This window comes from Crocodylus porosus, unplaced genomic scaffold (assembly GCF_001723895.1).
Source record: "Crocodylus porosus isolate Cpor-Errol unplaced genomic scaffold, CroPor_comp1, whole genome shotgun sequence".
In the NCBI taxonomy this organism is placed as follows: domain Eukaryota; kingdom Metazoa; phylum Chordata; order Crocodylia; family Crocodylidae; genus Crocodylus; species Crocodylus porosus.
In genome coordinates, this window is record NW_017728943.1 from 18,349,841 (window position 1) to 18,376,883 (window position 27,043).

Sequence of the window (27,043 nt, forward strand, 5' to 3'; positions counted from 1 at the left end):
AAAGGGACCTCTAGGGGTAATGATCGACCATCGTATGAACATGAGCCATCAGTGCAATGTGGTGGCCAGTACATCAAACACCACACTGGCATGCATCAACTGATGCATCTCATGTAAAACCAAGGAAGTAATACTCCTGCTGTACTCGGCACTGGTGAGATAGTAGTTGGAGTACTGCGTCCAGTTCTGGGAGCTGCACTTCAATAAGGACTTGGAAAAACTTGAGAGGGTCCAGAGACGAGCCACCCGTATGATCAGGGACTTGCAAGGTGAGACATACGAGGAAAGGCTGAGGGACCTGGGCCTCTAGCCTAAAGAAGAGAAGGTTGAGAGGGGACTTGATAGCATCTTACTGCTATATCAGAGGAGTGCATCAGGAGCTTGGTGAACAACTGTTCACTACGGCACCCCTGGGGAAGACCAGGACCAATGGATACAAACTCCTGGAAGGCTGCCTCAGGCTTAATACCAGGAAAAGCTCCTTCAGTCAGGTTGTCCACACTGGAATAAACTCCCTCCAGAAGTGGTGCAGTCACCTACCCTGGAGGTTTTCAAGAGGAGACTATACAGTCATCTCGCTGGGGTCACCTAACCCCAGTTGTCTTCCTACCTAGAGCAGGGGAGCTGGACCTGATGGTCTGCAAGATCCCTTCCAGCCTCTAACAATCTATGAATCTATGTGCACAGTAAGTGGCTGTTTCTACTTCTTGCCATTGGATGGCAGGGGAGCCGAAAATTAGTCTTGTGTGTCCAGAACACAGCTACCCTGGGACAGACGCACAGAGATGACAGTTAAATTGGTGCAGTTAATAGCAATAGATTTTCTTTGTCGCTTTTCAGGAGATTGAGTGAAATTTCATTCAACTCCTCTCTGTCTCATTAACTGTGTAATGCCAGTTACACTAGTGTAAATGTAATTGATCCAGGCCCTTTGATCTAGGAATAGCTTGGCAGTCGGTCAAGAGAATCAGGTGTTTTTTGGTTTTGAATTGAATAGGCAGGAACTTGCCCATTTGCAAATCCCAGGGTACAAGGGATTTTTGCATAACACGCTTGGGTTCTTTTGCAGTCCGTCTGAAAATGAACCCTCCATTCATTTTCCAGGGGTTTCCTAAACGGTAGTCCCATTCTCAGCAGACAAATGTCTACACCATGCAGACCATCACCATGGCTGGTTCTAATGGGTTCCATTGTTGCCAGTTCTAACTATAGTATGAAAGCGTTTGGATCACTGAGCAGGGACCTCAATTCTGAGACGTATTCATTTTGTTTAGACTTGCAGAGTCAGTTCTATTTTACACCAAAGAGAATTAGTGAATTTGTCACTGGACGCATCTACATGTTCATTAATACACTTTTGCTACTGCGCATTAGTACTTCTAATATCAGGTACTACATAAAGGTGCATTAGGCTGCCCTAATGCGCAGTACCAAAAGTGAATGTCTTTTCAGTGATGCTTAATGCACAGATAGATTCTGTTGTACTGTAGTGTATTAGCACTGTTTTTGATGTGACACTTTAATGCGCAGTAGAATAGTCTACTCTGCGTTAATGTGCACTTACAGATGTGCCCACTGAGAGTGAAATTTAGCGCATCAGAAACGTAGATGAAAACCAGTGCTCACTCAAACCAAGCACATTTTTTAGTGATTGTACACTTTTTTTATCAAAACTCTGGTTTTTCCCAAAAAGCAAAGTAATGTGGTCGAAAAATGGGCTAGCATAACATTGCTAGTATTTTTCCCTCTACATTTGCTATCCACACAAATATTTGCTAAGTCTAAGTTTTTGATCATCAGGAATTCCTGAGTCAAGATTAGACATCAGTGCAGTAAGGTGAGTGCCAGGATTGTATTATTTTTCAAAGGGAATCTCCAAGCTATTTGATAAATTAGTCTGTGTTCTTGTTCACTGTTCCCCACATTATGGCTGTGCCTCTGCTCCATCTAACTTACTTTTATTTATATAAACATCCTGAAGCTCAACTATACAAAATAATTTGCTCTGTGAGGGGTAGTTCTGCAGCTGAAGTGAACAATTACAACTCTATTGAAGTCAGCAGACTTAAAAGAAGCAACTGAGATGAGACTGTGCTCTGGAATCTGGAAACATTGAAAATAAATTCAGATCTCTTGATCTCCAGGCCTTTGCTCTAGTTGCTGGAAAACAGTCTTCACTTCCAAGTGACCATGGGAAGGGGAGGGACTAAAGTCCCTGCCTCCCCCCCACCCCCATCATTTACATTGGAAATTGTGGTTGTGATCAGATTGTGGAGGTGCAAAGTTGACACTTTGTCACTCAGCTGTCAGCATCACTTTCCCCGGTGGCTCTGCATTATAGGTAATTTTTTTAATGAAATCTTTTACACCTGTTACTCTCAGGAGCCAGAGGCAGATATAGAAGAATGATCTGGACCCTCACTATAACTCTCAGTTAATCTCTGTTCAGTCTATTGTAATTGACTGAAGCCTCGATAGATTTTTCATTTGCTGATGACAGTTCATTGCTAGCAGTAAGAAAATCTTTTGTAGGATTTGCAAGCGGTGAGCAATTTGATGTGAGATCCATCAAGGTGGTGCCCAGTTCCTTTGTTTTCACCTTGAATCCTTGACAGGTTTGTCTGGTGCCTTTGCCTTCAAACTGTGGCTCTAGAGGGGGTGCACTGGCATACCCATACCCTATTTTTGGCTTGGATCATCCGACAGGAGCCTCTGAGGACTTTTTTAAAGTCTCCAAAGCCTATGAGAATCCCTCTCCTTTCCCCTCCCTCTTCAGAGGCACATCTCCCCATCCCCTACCTGCTGCTTTCCAAGGTGGGAAAACTTCAGAGCTGCTTCTGCCTGTTCCAGCCAGGCTGTACAGGGGCTGGGCTCAGTTGGGACAAGGACATTGACAGCAGCAGTAGTAGCTGTGGGCAGGGTTCCCCCTCCCTCTGCCTACTTCTGGGGGGATCAGGCAGGGTGGGGCAGTTAACTGGTAGAGGGGGTATGGGGGGGCACATGCCCTCACTGACAGAACCGTCCCCCGCCACCAATACCGCCGCTGGCTTCTAGAGGTGCTCGCCAGCCCTGCCCCCACTGCCAGCGGCTTCTGTGGGTGCTCCCTTAGACTCAGGAGGCACCAGTTGCCCATGGGGTGGGGGAATCCATTCCCTACCCGTCACCACTGCTGCTACTATCTGAGCTGAACCCACCCCCCACATAGCCACGCTGGAGGGGGCAGAAGCTCTGAAGTTTCCCTGCCCCAGGGAAAGCAGCAGAAGGGGAGAAGGAAAGGGGAGGGGGACAGGCTTCTTGAGGAGAAGTGGGGAGATGTTTTCTTGCTTTGGGGACTGTTAAAAAACCCCAGTGGCTCCTGTGGCATAGTCTGCCCACACTGGGGTGGGGAGGGGCTGGGAGTTGGGAATTGAGCCACCCCTGAAGCACAGATTGCTGCTCCTGCACCCCCTTTGCCAAATTCTGGATCCATCCTGACTATTTCTCAGCCTTGTCTTGACTGTTTTTGCAGGGGTAGTGGTTACATTTCATCAGTTTTCCTAATTTCAGTCTCTTGTTTTTATTGCGTATTTCCCCTCAGCGCAACAATGAATGGCAAAACCAGCCGTGACAGCACCAGATACAAAAAAGTTATTTTCCGAAGCTATGCAGATAGCAGCTTTAAAACTCCTCTAGAAGAAGGAGAATATGAGGAGCATCTTGGTATTCTTGGTCCCGTCATCAGGGCTGAAGTGTACGATGTCATCATAGTAAGTAATGGTGCAGGTCAAGATTTCTTTTAGGGAACTGAAGTAGGCAGGTGAGAGCAGGTCAAAAAATGTTTAAGTATTGGTGAGCAATTTTGAACAAAAAAAGTTTTGCAGTAGAAAATGTTGGTGGTTGCTCTTTCTTCTTTTTAAACACAAAGCCAACATTTGAAAAAAAAAATGTTTTAAAATGCGCTGTCTAAAAATCATATTTTTACCAAAATTTGGATTGAAAAATCAATATTTTTATTGAAGCTGAAATATTTTAACAGGAACAAGTATATTAATGGCAAACTAGCAAATCTGGATCAAAATGGAAGAGTGTCTGAAAAGCCTTCTTTTCATGCAAAAATGTTTGACATAACAATTTTGACCAAGTCTAGTGTAAACACTAAGAGGAGGAATTCTTTAGAATGGTACAAATACAGGGGAGTATCACTAAAATAGGTCCAAATTTACCAAAAAGAACAGCTGCTGAAAATGTGTCCTATAAGGTGGTAGAATAATTTTCCACAAGAAAAATAGTTTCCACACCCATGTTGGGATTTTTATACTGGGAAATACAGTACAATATTTAGTATGAAACATAATCCAGCATTGACTCCTAATGGGATGTAGCAGATGGCCACATGTGAGATGACAGATCTTATTCACCTCAAACTTGTTTGGTTAGACTCCTTAGTGTTTAGTGGGATCAGCTGAATTAAAGAAAAACCAGGAACCAATAAAGGGGAGATAAGCTGCCACATTATGGGAGTGCTACTCTGAGAGAAGTTTCCAGCCCTGGCATTCCATCTTTGAGACAGGGGAGACATGTAATAGAGGCATGCTATTTAACCCAGGATAAAACATTTTATCCCAGTCAAAGCGTGAGTGTTCAGATGGCCGTGTCTGTTGGCCTGGAATAAATCCTAGTGCAGTTGTTCAGGTACCCATGTCTGTTGTCTTGGAATAAATCCTAAAAAGTTTCATGGGATAAGAAGTATTGACAGTTTATCCTGGGACATCACAAAGTGCATCTCAATGGTTGTCCCAGGGCTGAATCATTGACAGAAATGCTGTGCATTCAGCTGCCCACTAAACTCCAATTAGAAGGGCAATATGTGTACTGCTTCTCAGGATAGTTCTGTTTCTGAACAGACAGGCACAACTTGTCTAGGGACAAATGCAATGTCTGTTCCTAGCCAAGTTGACTTTTGAATGGGAATTGCATACACAGAGATCTGGGGTTACTATAGAACTTGTCCCCTATGATTTAGGGGGCTTGCGTTTCTGTATGGCCCCTATGACTAGCTTGTGTCCCTGTATAATGCTGCCACACATACAGGGAAAGAGAGATCCCTGCTGCCCCCTTTCTACAAGCTATTGTTATATCTACCTTGAATGGGGGTAGAGGAGAACAGAATTGTTCTTTTTTGTTCCCTACTCTCTGAAAAGGAGGGGTTGGCAGAGCCCTTACCTTGCTCCCTGCAGGCTGAGCAACTGTGCACAGGGAGCGCACAGGCCGCACCACATGAAGGTGTCAGGAGTTCTCTTTTATCAACACCAGGACCATAAACAGAAGATGAATCTGGATCCTGATATTGAGCCCTACAAAGTTCACAAGCGTTTTATACCCAGAGTATTGTCTGGGACTCTAATCTGATCTTCAGAGCCTGCCCATCTTTATTTTCTCTAGGTTCATTTTAAAAACATGGCATCCAGAAGATATTCCATCCATGCTCACGGGCTTTTTTATGAAAAGTCCTCTGAGGGAAGCATTTATGAAGATGAGTCTCCAAAGTGGTTTAGGAGTGATGATGCAGTTGAACCAAATGGGACCTATATCTACGTCTGGTTTGCAAACAAGTGGTCTGGCCCTACACGGCCTGGAACTACTTGCAAGTCCTGGGTCTACTACTCTGATGTAAACCAGGTAAGGAATTCTAAGTAGCAGAGAGCTGGCATCTATTAGATGGAGGTTGTTGTTGTCTTGCCCTAAAGCAGTGATTCTCAACCCTGGAGCATCTTCATATCCTTTTAAAGGTGTTGGGTAAGTGTTTTGCAACATTAGCACTGGTAGGCGTGCGAACATCTATACATGATTCACAAGATAAGACCAGAGATTGCAAATAGGGATCCATAGCGTCAGCACATTCTGACCTGTTGCGGTCTTCCCAAGTTCTTTGCAACAGTAGAATTATTCTGTTTTTTTCCATAGCCAAAAAATGAGTAGTAGCTGAGAGCTGGAATTTTGAGGTGTGTCTTGAGTCTTGTAAGGAAGGCCTGGAGTCTAAGGTGGCTGAGAATCACTCATCTTGAGATAACAGCTCAATAGCACTTTGGAGTCATGCCTCTTCTGTCTACCCTGATTTGCTGTCACCCAGTCTAATCATTTATACCCAAGCAAAGTGGATGTAACTTGTTGTCAGTGATATGGGAGTGGAGTCCTCCCTTGGTAACCTTTTATGCCAAATTTGAGCAGTGGAAAGTAACTGCATAAGGCAATGGGGAATTGGGCTGTCTTTTTCCTAAACTGAGGGCCTGATCTGAAGTCTTTTTATCTAGTCCAGTGAGTTTTAGATTGGAACCTCAGTTAGAAATATAGCACAGTAGAAAGATTCTACCCCCTGCCCTCCATGGGTATGTCCAAGTGAGCAGAAATGTGTGTTTCCCTGGGGGAAAGTAGCAGCAGCACACCTTGTGCCACTGCTCCTTGTCCCTAGGGAGTGCCCATGCCATGTGTACTCTGGCACATGGCATATTACCTCAGGTTGGGTAGAGGAGGCTGGAGCCAATAACTGTGCTAGCCCCAGCAGCCTTACCTGGGGGCCTCCAGGAGCTGCAGCTGTGGTGCTCCTGCAGCAGGGAACCTGGCTGGCACCTGGAGCATGGCTCTGGCTGGCCAGGCTCCAGTTTTGGGCAGCATATGCAGCCTCCATGTGTACCATCCCCCTTTTTTTCAGCGTGGGTTTTTTGACTCTGGGATCTCCTGCAAAGTAGCAGCAAATTTGCACATATGGTATATGGTGCCACAGATGGGTCTGTGGCTCCACATACCATACGTCCATTTTTGTCTGGACATACCCCATGTTTGCAATCTGCACAGGTATGCCTGGTATTTGGGCTCCTTATCTGTAAAATGGGAATCTTTATCTCTTGTTTCACTTTGCTAGCAAGTTAGAATTGATTAGTAAGCTTCACATCTTCGCCTGGTTAATTGGTTGAAATAATCTTAACTAAAATAAAAAAAGACCTAGAAGATCAAGATATCATGGGGTTTAATAATCAGAGTTTCTGTAAAGGAAGCATGTCACTAATCTGTTAGAACTCTTCAATGGTATCAGTAAGGTAATGGCTAACAGGGAATCTAGTAACTTCTTTTATTGAAATTTTCCAAAGCCCTTTGACACAGTCACCATGGGCCAACCAAATGAACTAAATATAAGATAAGAGGCAAAATATGGTCACGGGTCTAAAACTTGCTAAGAGACCTCAAGAGCAATTCGGACTGGAGAGAAAAATGCAAATCTACCCTGTCGTCTTGTGAAAATGTAAAGCTACGGTCTTTTTCAGGATGCTGTAAGCAGAACGGGTGGTTCCATCTCCCAAGGGCTATTGCAGAATTTTGAGCGGTTCAGACAAAGGCAATGGAAAAAATCTGAGTGCTGACTTTTGTCAGACACAAGAGTAATGGCATAGGTGAACCCTGGGTCTGATCCTCCATGGGTTTAATCCAGTCTTGGCAATTCCTAAAGTTTTTAAAAGCAAATTAAAACCCTAAAATGAAACAAATGATCATGAATATGTTTGGGGAAATCCCAGTTCTTACACCTAATTTGTACTGTTCTTTCAGGACAAAGATATTAATTCAGGCTTGATTGGACCAATATTAATCTGTCAAAAAGGAACCCTCAGTACGAAGAGCAACAGGCCAGTGAGGAACCAAGAGTTCTTCCTGCTTTTTATGGTCTTTGATGAAGAGAAGAGCTGGTATTTTGATGAGCGGTACAGAAAGACCTGCTCTGAGAAGACCCAAGAATGCCATAAAATCCCTGGTACTGAGGTTTTCCTTTGTCATTTATTGGGAATTAAAGCTTTTCTCAGTGGACTTACATCTTTGCACTTACAAATCACTTGCATCTTTTTTCGTCACTGTGACTGTGCACATGATGATGATAATAGAATGCATGCATGTCTGTGCTTGGAAAATGTTGACAAAAATGGGGGGCAAAATGTTTTCACTTTTTCCCTAGTAAATTTCAATCTTTTGCCAAACCCCTGCTCCCCCCTTTCCAAATTCTTATGTTGCTGTGTTTTAGAACCAAAGATTTTTGGTTTTGTAATGGGAACCAAAAACTTTTTTTGAGATTTTTGACAAACATATGAAATTTGCCACAGAAAGCAGAAACTTTTGTGGGGAGTTTTGTTTAAATCAAGAACCCAGTTTTCTGTTCAAAAGTTTTTGATTTTTGGTTGTGGTTGTTTTTGTTTTTAAATCTGCCCCAGCATAGCCTCCCCCCCTGATTTTCTTTGGCATTTGAGTTTTGTGTGAGCCAAGCTGGATTTCCAGAAGTTCTCAAAACCTACCATTGAAGCTGGCTTTCCAGAGCTCCTATTTAGGCATCAAGTGCCCGGATGTACAAGATAGTTCAGTACCCATTAGATTTTGTTAAAAGCAGTGATGGCCATTGGGAACTGAATTCTTGCAAACTTGATCATTTCACTGAGGAGATCTGTTAGAAAATGTCGCCTTTAAATGAAGTAATCCAGGACCGTTCAACTGGTGGCTTGGGGGTTGAATGTGAACTGTGAGGGGTTAATGTGCAGCCCCCAGCCTCCTACCTGGCCACTGCCCCCTTATCTCTCTGACCGCTGCTGCAGCCAGGGTCTCTAGGATAGTGGTCACCAACCAGTTGATCTCAATCAACTGGTCGATCATGGAGCCTCTAACAGTCGATCTCAGTCTGTCAGAGGCTCCACGATCTAGAGCAGCAGGACACATGTGGCTGGGCTGAACCATGCCCCCTGCCACCCAGGCTGGGCTAGGTGTGTGGGTCAGAGTCTGGGCAGCTTGTCCAAGGGGTATGTGGGGGTTAGATCCCAGGGTGCCACAAAGTGACCTTCGCCATAAAAAGGTTGGAGACTACTGCCCTAGGGTTTCTTCCCTTCACCCCCATCAGCTTTTGCTTCCTGCTCCTGCCACAGGGATGGTGCAGCCCACAATGCTGGTGGAGGCTGCAGCATAGCGCAGCTATTTTGCAGAGGCTGTTAATATGCATTGGGAAGGACACAGTCCAAGGGGTCATAGTTCACACTAGTGCAGTCCCTGCTAGTGCCTCTCACACAGTGTGGCCCCTGGCTCCTTAGAAGTTGGGGAGCCCTGCTGCAGCCCATATGAACAAATGATAGCACACAAAAACATTTTGTAGAAAATACAAACTCTTTGAAAAAAGTGGTCCAGAAAGCCAGGCATGCATCAGAATTGTTGATGTTAGTAAAATGTCCCATTATATTCAAGCTACTGGTGTTCTGTGGCATAGCCTGCTGAAATCCTGCAGTGTAGTCTTGGGTTCTGTGGAGCTCTGATATGGCTCTTCAAGGTCTGTGTGATTTTACATTGGAAAAAATGGAAGCTAGGCCTGGTCTGAAATGCTACATTTGTAGGGGTGTTTAGCTACAGACCCAAACTCTGCCTCTCAGGTTTGAATGCAGCTGTGTTCTACCTGTGGTTTATTTTACCCTTTGTAATATTTCTTTTCAGCCATTAATGGGATAATGCACAATCTGCAAGGGCTGAAGATGTATAAAGGGGAACTGGTTCAATGGCACTTGCTGAATATGGGTGGGCCCAAAGACATTCATGTTGTTCGTTTTCATGGCCAAAATTTCATGGAACAAGGCAACCCAACACACCAACTTGGTGTCTACCCTCTCCTTCCAGGTAACTCTGACAAATAATATTGTCACTTACACTGAATTGTGAGGCCAACCTCTGCTCTCAGTAATACTGGATGTCTACTAAATTTCAATGTTGTAAAGTCAGTGTAAGCAGAAACAGAAATTGGCCTGAGCACCTTAGGATAGGCTCAACTCTATCATGTTTCTTCAGGGTCCTAACTCTTTGGTTGCCAGCAGTGATCCAAAAGGAACTCTCCAGCCCAGCCCCATGTGCATTGTTGAGCATTTGGGGTGTTTGGAGAGGAAGGGGCATGAATAAGATGTCATGATTTTCTGAAATACTGGGCAAGGTTGGAGGGAAAAAACCTCTGGATCCCACATACTGAGATTGTCTATGGCAAGTGGAATGCAGCGTGGTCCTGGGCACTGTTTTCTTACCTTGCTGTATGTCCTGGACAAGTCTCTTCCTTTTTTTGTGGCTCAGTTTGCCCATCCGTCAAGAAAGAACAGTACTGCTGATTTTCTTTTTGTAAGTGCTTGGAGATTTTTTGAGTAGAGAGCTCAGTATGAGGCTGGAGCAGAAGGAGCCCATGAATAGCTAGTTGGTCAAGGTGAGAGTCTCATTGCTGTCAGCTCATCAGAATGTGATTCCATTACAAATGTGACCATATTGTGCAGGCTGAATAGCCCCCTAGTCATAGGGGTCCCACCAGGGAATAAGGTGCTATCATGGGGATCGAGGCTTCTGGGAACTGAACCGTTCTGATTCCAATTCATCTTAGTGTAATTTTTTTTTGTACTGTCAAAGGTGGGTGCAAAACAAAACCAGTTAGTAACAATGGACCACTGAAGAAAGGTCACAGACTTTCCAGGTCCAAAAAGAAGTTAAATCAGCTCAGGCCATTCCTGATTCTACATGATTTGCTCCCTTATATGATCCAGCCCGCAGTTCCAATAGCAGAGAGTATATTCCAATAGAATATAATAATATTTACTTATTCAGTATTACCAACCCCATGTGTCCAAAAATCAGAACTACCCCAGATCTGAAGATCAGCTTAAAAATTGTGAGATTTGAAAAATAAATAAATCTTGCCTATGCCTAGTTATTGCTTTTCTGAGCCTTTCTGAGCCTTTAAAGGTAATGTTTTCAAGTATTTCACTAATGCCATAATCAAAGGTCACTTTATGATTTTAAATGAGCATTCTGATTCTTATGCTTGCAGGCAGTAGGGCTGTAAGACTGGCACCAAATACCGCAAGGCTCATGATAAAATCGTAAGTTAATCATGAGACCACTGTAATGCAGAAAGCAAGAAACAAACTAGAAAGGAAGCCTGTATTAAATGGGTGCCCAGGCTGATTTATAGATTCAGGGTACTCTGGCCAAATGGAGTGTTGTTGTCTTCTAAAAAGCACAGCAAGCATAAGCCTGTGCCAACACGGGTCTGGGGTAAGAGAAAACCCAAGAGAACCCTCCCTGTTTTGATGAGTCCTCTTTACCAATCTGTGCAGCTGCCAGAGTTAGCATAATGTGGCAGGAAGAGAAGGACTAGAATCAGTCTTTAAAGGTTAATGTTGCAGTAGCATGTAGTTGATGTAAGAGGAACCATTCAGTGCACATTCACATAGCACATACTGGTCAGACCTGTTACGTGCATGTGTAAGCTTATGTGTAGTGACGTACTCTAATGAAGCCTGTATTTGGAGCCCAATTTTTTATTCCAGCCTGTGTGTCTAATTAGAATGTGTTTGTTAAGACTATAAAGATGGTTAGGGAAGTCATGGCATCTGTTCCTCTTTCCAATAGCTGCTGCAGATGTTCAACTTTCACCTAACCAAACTGTTGAGGTGGTTTGCACTAATTCCTGGCTTGATATCTGATCTCCCTATTCTGGGCAGCTCAGTCTATTGTTAATGTTTCCACACATTAACTGTGATTGGCTTCTTTTTCCTTTTCTCTTTTACAGGCTTTTCTCGAACTATTGAAATGACACCAGCAAAACCTGGCATATGGCTCTTGGATACTGAAGTGGGGGAATATCAGCAAGCAGGGATGCAGGCATCTTATCTTGTTTTGGAAAAAGGTAATGCACTGAACTATCATAGTTCTTGTAGCTGGGATTCTAGCTGATCACATCTGGTGTGTCTAAAGTTCTAATCAGCCTTAGAGCTTCTACAAATTATCTGTATCGGGTATGGACAGACATGCATGTAAAGTGCTTCAAATTTTCACTTTTTTTTTTAAGTTCTTTCATAGTCAGTGTATCAGTAGCATGCAGACATACAAATGCCTTGTATCAGGGTGTAGACAGGTTATCCTGAGTTGCCTGAGGGTATTTAAAGTACTTGCTGGGGATGGCACAGTAATGACTCAGAATAGAAGTGATTCAAGGGAATTGCTATATTATAAATTGTGAATGCATGGGATGATGATGGCAGATTTGAATTCAACTGAAGAATTATGTGGCATTCAGAACACTGATTTTTTTTGCATTAATAGTTTCCTTTCAATCGCCTCCAAATCAGACTTTGAAGGGAATAGACTGCAAAGATGAACTGAGACCTATGGGGTTTTTATAGTGATGGAATAGCAACCAGGAGCTGTTCAGAGTTGGTGCAAAGCCTAACATCATCAAAACAGCCCACCCAGTACATCAGATGGTGACTCTGGATAACCCTTTTTTCCTTTAACAGTATATAAAATACATATGCTTGTGGATAATAAAATATTTTTGTATTCTTTTTAGAGTGCAAATTGCCAATGGGTCTAGAAAGTGGAATTATATCTGATGCACAAATCAGTGCTTCTCATTTCATAGGTGAGTGAATCCCTGAGAAACTTGGACATGGTCTTGAACCATATGACTTGCCTAAAAGCAATGCAGTCTAAGATGTTCTCTGCCTCTTTACATTCCATGCTCTGGGTTGCTCTTACTGCTGCCTTGTTTCATTTGTGGGAGCCTCCCATGTCTATTGGCTAGCTGGAGCACAGGCCTGGCACTCAGGAGACCTGGGTTTCTGTTCTCAGCTCTGGTATTGGACTGTGGGGATGGCTCTGAGCACAGCTCTCTACATCTCTGTGCTGTAGTTTCTCTATGTGAAAAGTGGCACTAAAAATGTTTTTTGGTGCTTATCAAGGGGCTATGGGGTCCATATGTGGAATGGCCAAGGCATGAATATTGTGTAGTAACAAGAGGCTGGGAAATGACATTCCAAGTAGTTCAACATTTTCCTTCAGAAGCATCAAGTCACCTATGTTTGAATGTTGGATATTAACCATAAGAAACAATGGATTTTTAACACTGCCCTCTTCACCATGGTTTGCTTCTGCCTCTGTGGCCAGCTGTCCCTAATCCATGATAGAAACCATGGCTCCAATTCCTCTTTGTCAGAAAAATAACATGTCAAGTAATAGGATGTCATTTTTAGAAATACCTCTGTGACCAGAACCAGGTTTGAAAGATGCAGTCAGGTTTTAATTGCTGATTACATCCAGTGTCTGAAGTTCTTATCAGCATTAGAGCTTCAATTGGGTATTCTTACTGGGGTATGGACACGTCGTGTATAAAGTGCTTCAAATTTTCCTTTTTTGAAGTGCTTTTAACAGTCCACATGGTGGTAGCTTACAGACATGCAGCTGCCTTGTATCAGGGTGTGGACAGAGAGGACGCGGACAAACTTACATGTGTAGCAGCTTTGAAAAGGGAAGGGTACCTTCTGCTCTGTGACTGTTATGTGTATATGACGCTGTACTGATACAAGTCCATGACACTGGATGAAGCAAAGTACAAGCTGAAGCAGTTTTGCTATGGTTACAACATAACAGCTGCCATTGGGTCTGAGCAGAAACTCTGTCTTTCCCTTTTTAAGCTGCTACAAGAATCTGTTGGTCCAAACCAGATATTCATCTACAGCACTTCAAATTCTGCCTTTCTTTGAAGTGCTTCTGACTTGTATTTATTTCAGTAGAGTTTAGACATACAACAGTCTCCCAGCTGAAGCATCACTGCCCACACTTCAGAGTTATCCCTATTTAATTATTTCATCTAGGCTCATTTTTATGTGATTTAGTCTGATTTGTAGTGCTATAGCACTGTGCAACATCTGTTCACTCAGTATTTATAGCATTTCAAAGTTGTTTGAGCCCAAAACAACCAAAATACTCAGAAACCAATGGTTTTCTGTAGCAGTTTTTGCTGCTTTCTTCTCCCATGATTGTTAATTTTTATCTTTGCTATAAATGTTTGTGTCTCTCACTCCCTTAGAGTACTGGGAGCCTAAATTAGCAAGATTAAACCAAGCTGGAACATACAATGCTTGGAGCACTGAAATGAAGGATGGTGACTTTCCATGGATTCAGGTATGGGTAGTATATTATATTGTCACCCGCTGTCAAGTTGGGATGAATCATACAATTCCTGCTCTGCAACCCCATGCTCTGATCTTATTAAATCGTGGATGTCAAACAGGGTCAAATTCCATCTAATTCTAGGACAGGCTGCTGAGGAAAAACTGGGAAATTGCAAGAAGGGGTATTGGTTATGTTTTCGTGTGCATTGAGCCAGTGATCCAGAACTGTCAGATCCAAGGCTACTTGTCAGAAGAAATTGTAAAGAACATGGGTGGGCAATTTATTTAGGCTGGAGGGCCACTTAGGGAGTTTTGGTGACCACTTGCGGGCTGGGTCAGCATACCCCACCCCCGCCTGTCCCCCCAGCCTGCAACAGCTCACCAAAACTCCCTACATGGTAGATTACTAGTTCCAGCGGTGCCGGACAGATCAGGTTGTGGGGTCTCCATACAGACTGATCCAGGACCCCTGTGGGCAGGGCACACTTGGCCAGGTGGATGGGATGGGGTTGTGGGCAGGTGGGGAGGGGTGTCTGGGAGCAGAATAGCCAGGGCCAGGATCAGAATCATGGGGCAGTGACAGCATGGGGCTGGGGCCCTGGGCAAAGCTGCTATCTACTCCTCACATGGCCTCCACCCTCGCATGGCTGTCACCACCCTGCAACCCTGGCCCTACACACCCATCCCACTCCTGAACACCACTCCTTGCCCACCCAAGGCCCTATCCCATCTGTCTGGCCAAGCACACCCTGCCTGCAAGGGTCCCAGTCTCTGTGGAGACCCAGCCTGCTCCATCAGGTGCCCCTGACTGTGGGTGAGGGGCTGGGGTGCCTGGGCAGTGGGGCTTGGTCCAGTGGCAGTGACACTGGCAGCACCATCTGGAACAAGCTGGCGCTGCTGGGAAATAGAGCCTGGCCACCATGACACCCCAGCCCCACTGCATGCCCAGGGGCAGTGGTACCAGCCACACAGGCAGAACCAAGGGGCCCTCCACAAGCCAGATAAAGGTCCTTGGTAGGCTGGATCTAGCCCACAGGCCATAATCTGCCCACCCCTGGTATAGACGCTTACCCTGCCACTGCCTAGGGTGTAACCATATTGTAGCTCAGGGATGCTCAACTTCCAGCCCACGGCCCAAATGCAGCCTGTGGAGTCATGACATATGGCCTACAGGGTTCCTTCCCCACAGGTCAGGAAATGTTGCAGCATGGGAACAGTGGCCATTAATACTGCTCTTCCATGCCCCTCCCTTCCCCTCCCCCCACCCTTCCCAACAGATGGGACTGAGCCAGGTTCCCATTTCCCTGTCCAGCTGGGTTGGGTCCCAGCCACACCCCTTTCTCCCTGTGCAGCTGAATTGGGCTGGGCCATGCTCCCCCCCCCCCCCGCATGGCTGGGTTGGGGCCTGCCCATGCCCCCTTCTCCCAGCACAGCCAGACCAGAGCCAGGCTGTTCCCCATGTGGCTGGATGAGGCCCCAGTGCATCTACCCTGGGCAGTGGATCAGGGCCACAGGCTAGATCTGACCCTCCGAAGGACCAGGTACTGGCCATCCATCCCACCAGAGGAAAAGGCTGAGCACCACTGCTGTAGATAGCCTGATTACTTCAGCTTAACCCCATGAATGAAAGTGGTCACTTAAAACTGGAAGCAGATAGTGGAGCAAAGTAAGTGAGCAGGAGTTTCAGGCCAAGTAAAGAATGGTTGCTGTAGTTAAGCCTAACTACATAAATGGATATGAGCATTCAGAAGGGAAGAGGACTTATCACTTGTAGAGCAGACGGAGCAGGTAAGTAGCTGGACAAGGCAGCTGGGGACACTGGTAATCCCTGCATGGCTGCTGGCATATAGACAGGAGTTTTCCTAACTCCTGGTTCAGGCAGTCAGGGCTGTGCTATGCCTCTCATCTAAAAACTGTCTCTTCACTCACTATATGGGCTCAAAGGAAGTGGCAGGCTACTGCCTTGATTTCATTGGTTTATTACCAATGTTCAGTTAAATTGTTGCTGAGGAGGAACTTGGATGGCACAGGAGGACAAAGTATAAGATGATCAGCCTTCCTGTGATAGGACACTTATTTGAACACAAACTTGTAGTGTCAGACGCACAAAAGCATAGCACTCTGATCCTAGACCAAAGGTTGGTGTCCAGTGAGTTGATGTTCTCCATTCATATCCTAGTGCAGCAGTTCTGAACCGGGGGTACATGAGATATATTTCATACATTGTCTAACACAGGTTGAAGGACCTAAAAAAAAGTCTTGACAATTTGAAATTGCTGGGGTTTTACTGCTGTAAAACGCACATACGCATAGAAACCAGATATCCTATTCCTGCTCCAAGTCTCAACCTCACACCAGAAATGTCACTCTGAACACCCATCACTTAGTCATGTAAGGGAGTACATGAAGTCTCACTCTGAGACCAAGGGTTATGTTAACTGAAAAAGGTTCAGAACCGCTGTCCTAGTGGGTGAGTGTCTGCAGCACACAACCTGATCATGACCATGGTCTCAACAGAGAAACCAAACACCAAATGGTTCATGGAGATTTGAATGTCCCTCTTGCTGCTGGTGATGAGACCTGAAGCTCAGGAGTGAGGTCTAGAGGGAAGCTTGCACTGCCACTACTCATGCTGTACTCACTGAGTGGATTAACAGAAGACTGCAGCTTCTTCGGAGTCGTTACCCTGATGTCTTTATTTGTGCCAACACACATACTTAGAACACCAGTACAGATGTTACAAAGTGGTTTCAAAAGCACACTCTAGAACACATGGGTCTCATGTGACGTGCTCAGTACACAATGCATTCTGTGGCTACCAAACCCTTATAAATCCACCCAGAAAGAAGTGTGTTTCCCTTGTAAAGAGAAAACTTTGAGAACAAGAGAGAAACAATCCCTTTGTGCTTGGTGGGCAGGCAGTGAAACTCACTTAAAGAAAAGATTGTAGGAATGTTTTCCTTCTAGTCAGCTGCAAAAAAGAGCCTCTTTCTTCTGTTGTGCAGCTTCATTAGTAAACAAGAGAACTGAGACTTTCACTGTCTATGTCAAAAGGCCTAAAGGGGGAAAAAATGGCTCTTGGTTAAGGCACCTTGCCATGGAATTAGCTTTTGTATAGGCTATTTTAGGCCAAAAATCTCAGGCGTTTTGCCCTGGGTATTTTTGGATGGTTCTGTGCCCAAGCCTTATGGTTTGTTTTCTGGAAAGAAGCTCTCGTGTTCCTCATTGACATCAACTAGAGCTGTAGGTCCTCATTCTCTAAGAATAGGAGGCTCTGGGTCTGTCCTGGCACCAAAAAGCATAATCTTCTTTGACAAATCAGGGCCTGAATCTATCTCCGCCTTGCCCATCCCATAACACCTTCCCTCTACCCAGCTCCACTTCCCTGCCATCTATAAAATGGGTTAGAAATACTGCTTTGTTGGGGGAATCTGCAAAGATGTCTTGATTAAGGTATGTGGGGTGCCCACGTATTGGGGTGATGCATGCCATAAAAAATGCACCTATAAAATGTGTGAGGGCAGGTAATCCTTTGTTAGGTTCTTGTACTAGCCTGTGTGCCCTCCTGAGCATGCCAGTGCCACTATGAGTGACTAAACGAAGAGCTGGGAGACATGACTTCAGTACCGGAGGATGAAAGTGGGCTCACAGGGCAGTTTTCCCCCCTCTACTCCCTTGTCTTTTTGCTTGTTCTAAAGGTGGACCTGCAGCGGCATGTGATAATCACAGGGATTCAGACGCAGGGAGCCAAGCAGCTGCTGAAGTCCTTGTATGTCAAAAAGTTTTCCATTGCGTACAGCAAAGACAAACGGAAATGGATTACCTTCAAAGGAAACAGTACCATGACACAGGTCTGTACCCTCTGGAAGGATTTCAGTAGCCCCTTGTTTTAGGAAGTGATAGGATGCCACCGAGACAGCCAAGGGGGGTTTATCTCAGGGGATAACTGGCTGGATTTTTTTAAGTCCGTAAAGATTCTAACTCAATGCCATCTGTATCTTTAGGCTGTTGAATGGCATTCTGCCATCTGGCACAAAGCACGCAAAATAAAAATGCAGGGATGTCATAATAAAGGTGAACTTGGGTTCAGCCAGTGTCCCCCAGGCAGCCTTCTCTGCTGTCTCCTCAGCACCATACAGCCCTTCCCTAACTTACCTGTGCCAGGAGAACAAGGAGCTGAGTCCAAGTGAATCCTTGGCTCACTGTGGACCAGCCCCTGCAACCAGTTGCAGCATTTCAATAAACCACGGGCAGTACTAACCTAAGGCCACCAAAATGGAGGGGAACAATACAGCACTTCTTTGGAGGTCTTATAACAATCCTGAACCTTGCTTTACCTGTGGTATATTAGGATGCTATGCTTTGTGTTTGTGGGACACGGTTGACTGTAGTTTTAGCAATAGGTTAGACAAGAATTTATAAGAGATGGTTTGAGAAAGGGGTGATCCTGCCTTGAGCAGGAGGTTGGACTAAATGACCTCTAGAGATCCCTTCCAGCCCCACTTTTTTTTCTATGATTCTCTGATATGAACAAACCACCCCTGCTCAGGAGAGCTAGATCCATATGGCCCTTATGTGCCTCTGATGGAAACCCACAGCTGAAAACGCTTTAATGCCCTTCTGGATCAGTCTCATTTCCTTTTTTGATAGGGGATTATGTAGGGCCTAACTTGGATTTGCATGCAGCTGAAGTGCGTGATGGAGATGCAGTGTTTTAGCTGTAGTTTGTGTAGCCTCTTAAAAATCAGTGGGGCTACTTGTCTGAGTAATGACTGGTCACATGACAACAGAGGTTTGGGAGGAACATGCTTGTCATTGCTTTTACTGAATTAAATATTTACATAATTTAATTACTTTTGTAAAATACTTTTGCTAGGTTTTCGAAGGCAACTCAGATGCCTATGGGATCAAAGAGAATGTTATAGATCCTCCTATTATTACTAGGTATATCAGAGTGTATCCAACAGCCTCCTACAACAGGCCTACCCTTCGTATGGAACTCCTGGGCTGTGAAATAGCTGGTAAGAAAAAATAATCAGCAGGCATTTCCTTTCCTTCTACCTCTTGGGGCAAATCTGTTCACCTGCTCTTTTAAGCTAGAAACAGATATTGCATTTGTCCCTGGATGAACTGTGCCTGCTTGTGCCCTGAAGCAAACATACCCCGAGTGTGTATACACATCACCCTTCTAATAGGGGTTTAGTGAGCAACTGAATGCCATGCCACTTCTCTGCCTTTGATTCACTGATGTAATTCAGCATAACCACAAAGTCATGCTTTGCAGTATCCTGGGGTAAATGTTTACCACCTCTTATCCAACAAACTTGGTAGGATTTATCCCGGGTCAATGGACGAAGGCATCTGTACTGTTTGTTCTGAGATTAAATGGTTTATCCTGGGATAAATGTGCCATCTATTTGCAGCCTTATAAACTGAGATTCTCAAATGCAACTGGTGATGTTTTTCTTGAGTGCTGAAGGCAAGACTCTTGAAACAGTGTTGTAAGAAAGGGTTCAGTACTCTGGCGATCAGGTCCTTGAACGTATCTCTAGTCAAGCACCTCAAATCAATAGTTGCTTTTGAAATGCTTGCTTGCTTTTGAAATCTTAAAACTATCTAAGGGACTTGACTCTGTTGGAAAGGTACTGGGACTTAGTTGCCCCGTCCCTTCATAGCTTTCATCCCTAGCTCTGGTGATAGGTTTTGACAATTGATTTTTTTTCCACTGCTTGCCCAAAAATGTACAGAGGGCCAGCATCAGGATGCTGGCACTGATGTGTAGGCTGCCTCCTGGGTGAACACCATTCCTAAGTGGCATTGCCTCCATGAGTGTGGGAGCACTGAATGCTTGGGGAAAGCCATGCATGATTTGGATCTGCACAGAGATTTTATTTGACAGCAGTGCCGGAACCTACTTTCAATAATGGCTGGGCAGAGAAAGCTACTCTCCTTAGTAGCAAATATATTATCTTCCCCCAATTCCTACTGAGGATTTAAGTAGTGCTTCAGAAATGTTAAATGATATATTCTTACAACTCGTCCCTGAGGAAAGTATTGGCCAGTTTTTAAATATGGGGAAGCTTCAGAGCACAGAAAGATGAAATGACTTTGGCTGGAAAACAAGTTAGTGGCAGAAATGAGGTTAGAATTTAGGCATCCCTTGCTTCAAGCCTATTGCTCGTTTCTTTAGACCATTGCTGTTTCAAAGCTGAAGTGGAGCTCTAGTGCTGTTCTCTTAACAGGTTGCTCGATGCCACTGGGAATGGAAAATGGAGAGATTAAAAAGGCTCAAATTACAGCCTCCTCCTTTAAGAAAAACTGGTATAAGTCATGGGACCCTTTTCTCGCTCGCCTCAATCAGAAAGGGAGTGCGAACTCCTGGCAAGCAAAGGTAATGAGATGGAGATAATTGCATGGGCCACAAAAATGCTGGGGACTTGCTTCCTAACTGTAAATTGTTGTTCTTGTAAGGTTTGGGGGTGGGAGGGAGTGTCTTGAGGAAACTTGTGCTGTTACTCAGCAAAACTTTGGATTGTATTAACACACGCGCACGCACACACACATTTGCTTATACATTACCTTTTGTGTCAATCACAGTCAAACACCAACCAGCAGTGGCTGCAGATTGACCTCCTTAAAACTAAGAAGATAACGGCCATTGCAACCCAGGGTTCCAAGTCCATGACTTCAGAACAGTTTGTAAAAACCTACAGCATCCTTTACAGCGACCAAGGCTCCGAATGGACATCTTATATGAATGATTCAAGTTCTCTAACAAAGGTACCATTTTAAACCAAGAGCATTCTAGTGCTGTGTCTGCATCCCGAGCCCAGTGTTAGCTGGCGAGAGCTCCAGACATCACACACTGAGAATGAGGGGCACACAGGAAGCTTAAATTCATGATTTTTTGTTGTTGTTTCCACTGTAAATAATTTTCAGGAGAGGAGACATGCTAAATTTATATGGGGTATCATTGAGTCTATTATAAAAGGAGTGACTGCCTTGTAAAGGTGAAAGTCTTTAGCAGAATACAGAGAAGCCATACTGAAGCCACTGCTAAATTTGTTTTTTTTAAATGTTGTAAATGAAATTAACATTTGTAAATTAACAGACTTGGACACTTCTTGGAATCCACAGAGTAGGATCTATTCTCAGCATTTAACAGGGGAAAAATCTCCCATACAACCCTGTCAGATGTATGCCAGTCCAAACATAGAGGGATGCCCTTTAGCAATAAAAGAGAGAACATTTTGTTTTGTTCTCCATATGTGACACTTGGTGACCCATCAGCCAGTTGTTGCAAAACATGACAGTGACTTTTGTAATACAGGTTCCCCTTGCTTTATTCAGGTTCTGTATATGCAAATTCACTCATTTTTTTTATACCAAAAATTCATTATATGGGAGGTAAACTTACTCTTATGCAATTGGCAGCAGCTAAGTTTGCAGGGGAAGGGAAAGGGCCATGGGCAGGGGGGCAGATCAAGGCCCCAGTGGTGAAGGAGAGAGCAGAGCACAGGTAGGAGCAGGGGTTGGGGTGAGTGGGTCCTCGATCTTCCCCCTGCCAGTGGTGTGGGAGGGGTTGGGGCTAGGGCTGGGGCAGAGGCAGGGATTGCACAGCTGGGGTGGGGCACAGGACTGGGGATGCAGCTCCTGATGCTGTGGCCTGGGGCCAGGGCAGTGCCAGGCTCTTCCCGGTGGGGGCCTGGGCCAGGCTGTGCTCAGTGCAGACAGTGGCAGTATTGGGAGAGGAGCTTCGGGGGGGCTGCAGCCACCCCAAAATTCACCATAATCCCCCAACCTCCTCCCAGCACTGCTGCTTCCCCCTCTGAGTGCAGCACAGCCCAACCTGCCTGCCAGGAAGAGCCTGGCACAGTCCTTGGCCCCAGCCCACAGTGGCAGCCTGTAGCAGCAGGAGCTGTGCCCCACATCCTGCACCCTGTCACAGTTTTGCAGCACCTGCCTTTGCCCCAGCCCTGCTGCCTCCCTCACCGTTGGGGGGGGCAGATAAAGGCCCCACTCACTCCAGGCCCTGGGGCTGGGTTCTTTCCAGTGGGGGGGTTGGGTCATGATGCGCTTAGGGCAGGTGCCGGCAGTGCTGGAAGAGGGGTTGGAGGGGGACTACAGTGAATTTTGGTGTGGCTGCAGCCCCCCATAATCCCCCTCCCAGCACCGCCACTGCCCGCCCCAAGTGGAGCCCAGCCTAGCCCCCTGGCTGGAAGAGCCTGGCACAGCTCTGGCCCCAGCAGACTTACCTGCTGCCGATGCAGTTGAGGTCTTGGGAACATATCCTTACTTGTTACCTTGTGAAGTGGGCTCTCTTAATGTGAATTCAAGTTATATGCAGTTTTTCAGGAATGTATCTACCACATAAGAGAGGGAAACCTGTATAGGGCGAACAGGTAACATGGTTACTTCACCCAAGCTGCTAAACATTCATCAGACGGTAGTTATCGGGCATCATTCTGAATTTTGAATGAGTGATCTAGAGGAAGGCTACAGGCACCATTATATAACTGCCCGAGTGATCCAGTCCATCTCCCCTCCCTTAATGCAGCACTGTCCCCCTGAATCGCATTTAAAAAGGGGGGGGAGGGGTTCCTCTATTATGTTACATTTGCACTAATTCTTTGTCTTCTGATGACTTTCAGGTGTTCTTGGGGAATGCCAATGCCAATGGACAAGTTAAGAATTTTTTAAACCCACCCATAATTTCCAGGTTCATCCGCATCATTCCTAAAACCTGGAATCGGAACATTGCTCTGCGCATAGAACTCTTTGGCTGTGATTTTTCCTAGGAGCTGAATACACAGGTTACAGGGGACAGTCAAAGCTTGGGAACCCAAAAGCTTTCAGCAGAAGCTGTGAAAAAACGCTTTTCTTTTAAGAACACTTTAAATAACGATATTTAGTACTTTCAGAAGTGCCTTATATACACAGATATTAATGTTGTTTGCTAGCATGCATTAAGAAAGCAATTTCATGGGCAAAGGTATTGCTCATATAAAAGCACAGTTAGTAAAGGAAAGTCACAAGTAAGAAATCCACTGAGCAAGAAGGTTTCCTGTAAGAATCTGTGTATCCAAACAGCTGCATGGCCTCTGTCTGCTGCTGTCTTCTCCTTTCCACCCAGCCGCAACTGCCTGTGATTTTGTTTTTAACCTTGCATAGATTGTAAAGTCCTGGAGGGCAAAGACCACATGCTTGATCATAAGCCCTGATTTTACTCCCTTTATACTGCTCCCACAGTACAAAAAGGGGAAAAGAAAACTAACAGCTCTCCCTTCTTGTGCATTTTCCTTTTATGGGGGTAGTTCACAGTAGACAGAGAGCTAATACCTACATTTCTACCCTTTTCTCCCTGGCATTTGGGCAAGGAAAGAAGCACGATGCAGTACTCCAGCATAACCCAAAGGTGGCGAACGATCGCTGACAGGGGGTCATAGACAGTCAGGGTACATTAGAAAAGCTATCATGCTGCTCTGGGTTATACTGTGGCTAAAGTAGAACTGGTTCCAGGAACAGAGAAACAAGGCCACATCTTTGCAAATGCCAAGCACACCTAAGCCACTTTAATACGTAACACCAGAGCATCCTTCAGTGGCCGGGGAGGGAGGGCGGTCAGCATGCTCTTCATTTTACAGGTGGGAAAGACAGTCAGAGAAAGAGGCAAAGTCTGAGGTTTTGAACCAGAGTAGTACAACGAGAAATAGAGCTATCAGTCCCATACAAACTGCTAGTCCATGCGTCCTTTCAGGAAGTAATTGACCATTCTTGGCTGTTAATTAGGAACACAGAAATGTAGTAGATGAAACACTTTATCTTATCTACATATCTATGTCTAAGTGCTCAAACTAACTTAGGCTTCAGTGCTGTAAGCTGTTCTGTACCCTCCCCAGGCTTGCTTGGAGCCCAGTTGACCAGGCAGAAATACCTTGTAGGACTGTGTTTTCTAAGTGGTATTGGACTGTGACCCTATAAAGTATTGTTTTGTTTTCTTTCAAGATCACATGCATGTGTTTCAAAGGAAGTTTGTGTAATGAGTGAAAGAATATTGTTAAAAAACTGCACTCAATATATATTTTCACATTTTATTTTGATATTCCTGTTTTAATTTCATAACATATTACTATTTTTCACTTGAAAATAAACATGACTTCCTGGAATGAAGATCAAAGTCCTTTTTAACTTTGCCAAAGTCCTTTTCAAAGCCCTTTTTGACTAAAACATCATAAAATACGACATTTCTCCAACACAAAATGGACCCCAGCAAAATGACCAATTTCTTGTGAAATGTTTAGGTTGGTTGTAGCTGAGCTGCTTTAACTTCTGAGATTCTTCCAGGATCTGTGATAATTGTATATTGTTCAGATGTTTTATCCTGGTTCTTAATACAGCTGTATGTTTGACACAGCCATGACTTCTGAGTCTCTTCATACAAGAAAAGCCATTGGTGTCTAGATTTCGTGTCAGAACTTCAAAAGGACAAGATTCAGAATGGCCATCAGTGGTAGGGGGCAAGTGCGTGCTGTGCTGACATGGCATTAATCCACCTGCAGCCACTTGTGCCACTACTAGATCCATTGCATCCGCTGCTTGCCTCATCGATTTGGCCTGTGAGGACCTGACCCAGGACATGGAATGAGTTTGATGCCCCTGGTCTAGGTTTTGGATGTTAGAGAGAGAGTACTATTTGGAAGGGTCATCTGCAGCCAGCTTGAGCATTGAGAGGTCATTGCTAGCCATCCAAAGACCTTTTCATGGCATCCTGGTTTTTATTTTTGTATTCTTATGGTAGGTTGTATGCTAGGTGTTCAGAGTTTCTGACTTCTTTCAGCTTCTCATATTAACAAGTGACTCTAATGTCCAGTGAAGTATGCACGGCTTTATGGATACCCGTATATTCAGGATGTACCCAGGACGCAAGAGCTAATGGATATAGATCACCTGGTAAAGAAGATGGCAGTGGGACAGGTGACTGGTGGGACTTGCGAATATCAAGACTGGAAGCCCAGATAAGGAGGGGCAGTTCTCTGCTGTTGGGGTGCTGTTTATCTTAGAAAAGTAAAAAGCCATAAGATAAATCCACCAAAGACAAGTGCCAAGTCCTGTGCTTGGGATGGATTAATGTACTTCCCGCCCTGGTTCCACCTCCTTATTTCTTGGACAGAGTTCAGTTTGGACAGTAGACCCTGAACAATTCACTTTTACTCTGTTTCTGCTCAGTTTCCTGTCCAGTTTGTGTCTGAGATCAGTGCTGTTTTGTACCTCACAATTGTCATGGGAAGCTATGTATTGACAGCCAATATACAGCAGTTTAAAGAGAATGTTTCTGCCTATAAGGCCCCCTCCTCGTGTGCAGGTAAAGGCATAGTGGGACCTAGTAAGTGATTTGCACAATTGTGCTTCCTGCCATGCCACGTGTCTGATCCCAGGTTTCCCCTGTGCTGGTAAGAAGCAATTTCCCATGGCTGAGAGCCCCATGCACCACAGTTGAAGGGCCTCCAGCTGGGGGGTACCCCATGCACCTCCAGGGCTGAAGGATTCCTGCTGCAGCTATCTTCTTGCCCCAGGGGTGCAGGAAACACTTGGGACTGATGGATCACCATGATCCTCTGGCCCTAGGGGTGTTATGTACCCCAAGGCTGGGAGATTGCCCCTGCAGTGATCATCCAGCTGCAGGTGTTTTCAGTATCCTGAAGCCCTAGGGATCACAGCAGCTGCAATCCCCAGGGTCTAGGTGTTTTACACAGCCTCTAGCCCTAGGGATCATGAAACTCCTAAACCCTGGGGCTCACAGCTGCCACAGTCCCTATGGCTCCAGGATGTGACACATCCCTAGGCCCTGGGTATCACAGATGCCACAATACTTAGGGCACAGGGATGCATGAAATTCCTGGACCCTAGGGATCAAGGCTGCCCCAATCCCTATGGCTTCGGGTTTTTTCGCTGGGCATGGTCCACCCCTGCAGCTAAGAGCCTCTGCTTCATTTGCAAATTAAAAGCTCAGTAGCAACAAGCTATAAAGTTTGTACACATTTTTGAGGTCTAACTATATAGCTGGCTGGAGCTTTTTATTTTGTGATAGCTACTTTGCATGTGTAGCTAGTCTCAGGTAATTGCAGTTAACCAGGTAATAACACAATACCTGTAATATGTAGGGGGGCCCTAAGAGGTGTTATAAAATTCTTAACTTAAACTTCACATGTAAATCTCTTGGCAGAATGCTCCTTTAATGTATTTTTCCATGAAACAAGGTGCAATTTATGGAGCGGGTGAGAGGTGAGGATGTTGTTGATGCTGAGTCTCAATGGGAACTGTGCCTTCACATACAATGTTAAGTCTCCTGCTGAATTGGAACACCCCTCAAAGTACTGAGTCACAAAGAGCATTAGGCAAATCAGAAGCTTTCTTATGATAGATGGGACTCTGTTTCCAGCAAGCCTGCAATTTCTTGGAACTGTTTTAAATTCCCACATACTGATCAAACTCAGCAGGTTCTGGGCGAGGCCACATTCTAACTCTCATTCAATAAGCACTTCAGGTGAAATTCATCATAGTGTTCAGGTCCAACAGGAAACTTGTTGCACGACTGTATAAAAGTTGCACAGAAGTTGTTGTTAGCAACATGGCTCTATAGGGAAGTGTGTGTGTGCTGCCCACACTCAGAGAGGTATTCTCTTGGTTTCAGAATGGAGGTGTATTTTCCTAAAGCTATGTCACTCTGACCCTTTTGGGTACAGCATGTATGTGGGCAACATGTATTTCATGTTGAAACTAGGAAGGATCCCATTATCCGTTTTGATAAGTCCATAGAATCAGAAAATTAGGGTTGGAAGGGACCTCAGGAGGTCATCTAGTCCAACCCCTTGCTTAAAGCAGGACCAGCCCCAACTAGATCATCCCAGCCAAGGCTTTGTCTAGCTAGGTCTTAAAAACCTCTAAGGATAAAGACTCCACAATCTCTCTAGGTAACCTGTTCTAGTGTGTTACTGTTCTCCTAGTAGGAAAGTTTTTTCCTAATATCCAACCTCAACTTCCCTTGCTGCAACCTGAAACCATTGTTC

General features: G+C 44.9%; 1 protein-coding gene across 2 annotated transcripts in view; it reads left to right on the top strand.

Moving 5' to 3' along the window:
- The window catches only part of F5 (coagulation factor V), a 56,705-nt gene extending 32,557 nt beyond the window's left edge, over nucleotides 1-24,148 (top strand). The window contains exons 14-26 of one of the 2 annotated variants that reach the window (XR_002103485.1): nucleotides 3,578-3,746; nucleotides 5,422-5,658; nucleotides 7,579-7,780; nucleotides 9,487-9,666; nucleotides 11,594-11,710; nucleotides 12,374-12,445; nucleotides 13,892-13,986; nucleotides 17,675-17,827; nucleotides 18,853-18,997; nucleotides 20,219-20,367; nucleotides 20,574-20,756; nucleotides 22,628-22,994; nucleotides 23,067-24,148. Coding sequence is in view for 1 of the 2 variants with exons in the window: in XM_019548826.1 (XP_019404371.1) it covers nucleotides 3,578-3,746; nucleotides 5,422-5,658; nucleotides 7,579-7,780; nucleotides 9,487-9,666; nucleotides 11,594-11,710; nucleotides 12,374-12,445; nucleotides 13,892-13,986; nucleotides 17,675-17,827; nucleotides 18,853-18,997; nucleotides 20,219-20,367; nucleotides 20,574-20,756; nucleotides 22,628-22,774 (1,849 nt within the window). In the remaining variant the exon portion in view is untranslated. Of the gene's footprint in view, nucleotides 1-3,577; nucleotides 3,747-5,421; nucleotides 5,659-7,578; nucleotides 7,781-9,486; nucleotides 9,667-11,593; nucleotides 11,711-12,373; nucleotides 12,446-13,891; nucleotides 13,987-17,674; nucleotides 17,828-18,852; nucleotides 18,998-20,218; nucleotides 20,368-20,573; nucleotides 20,757-22,627 lie in introns of both variants that reach the window. The other variant, XM_019548826.1, reaches the window with a different exon arrangement.
- Nucleotides 24,149-27,043: the final 2,895 nt, after the last annotated feature.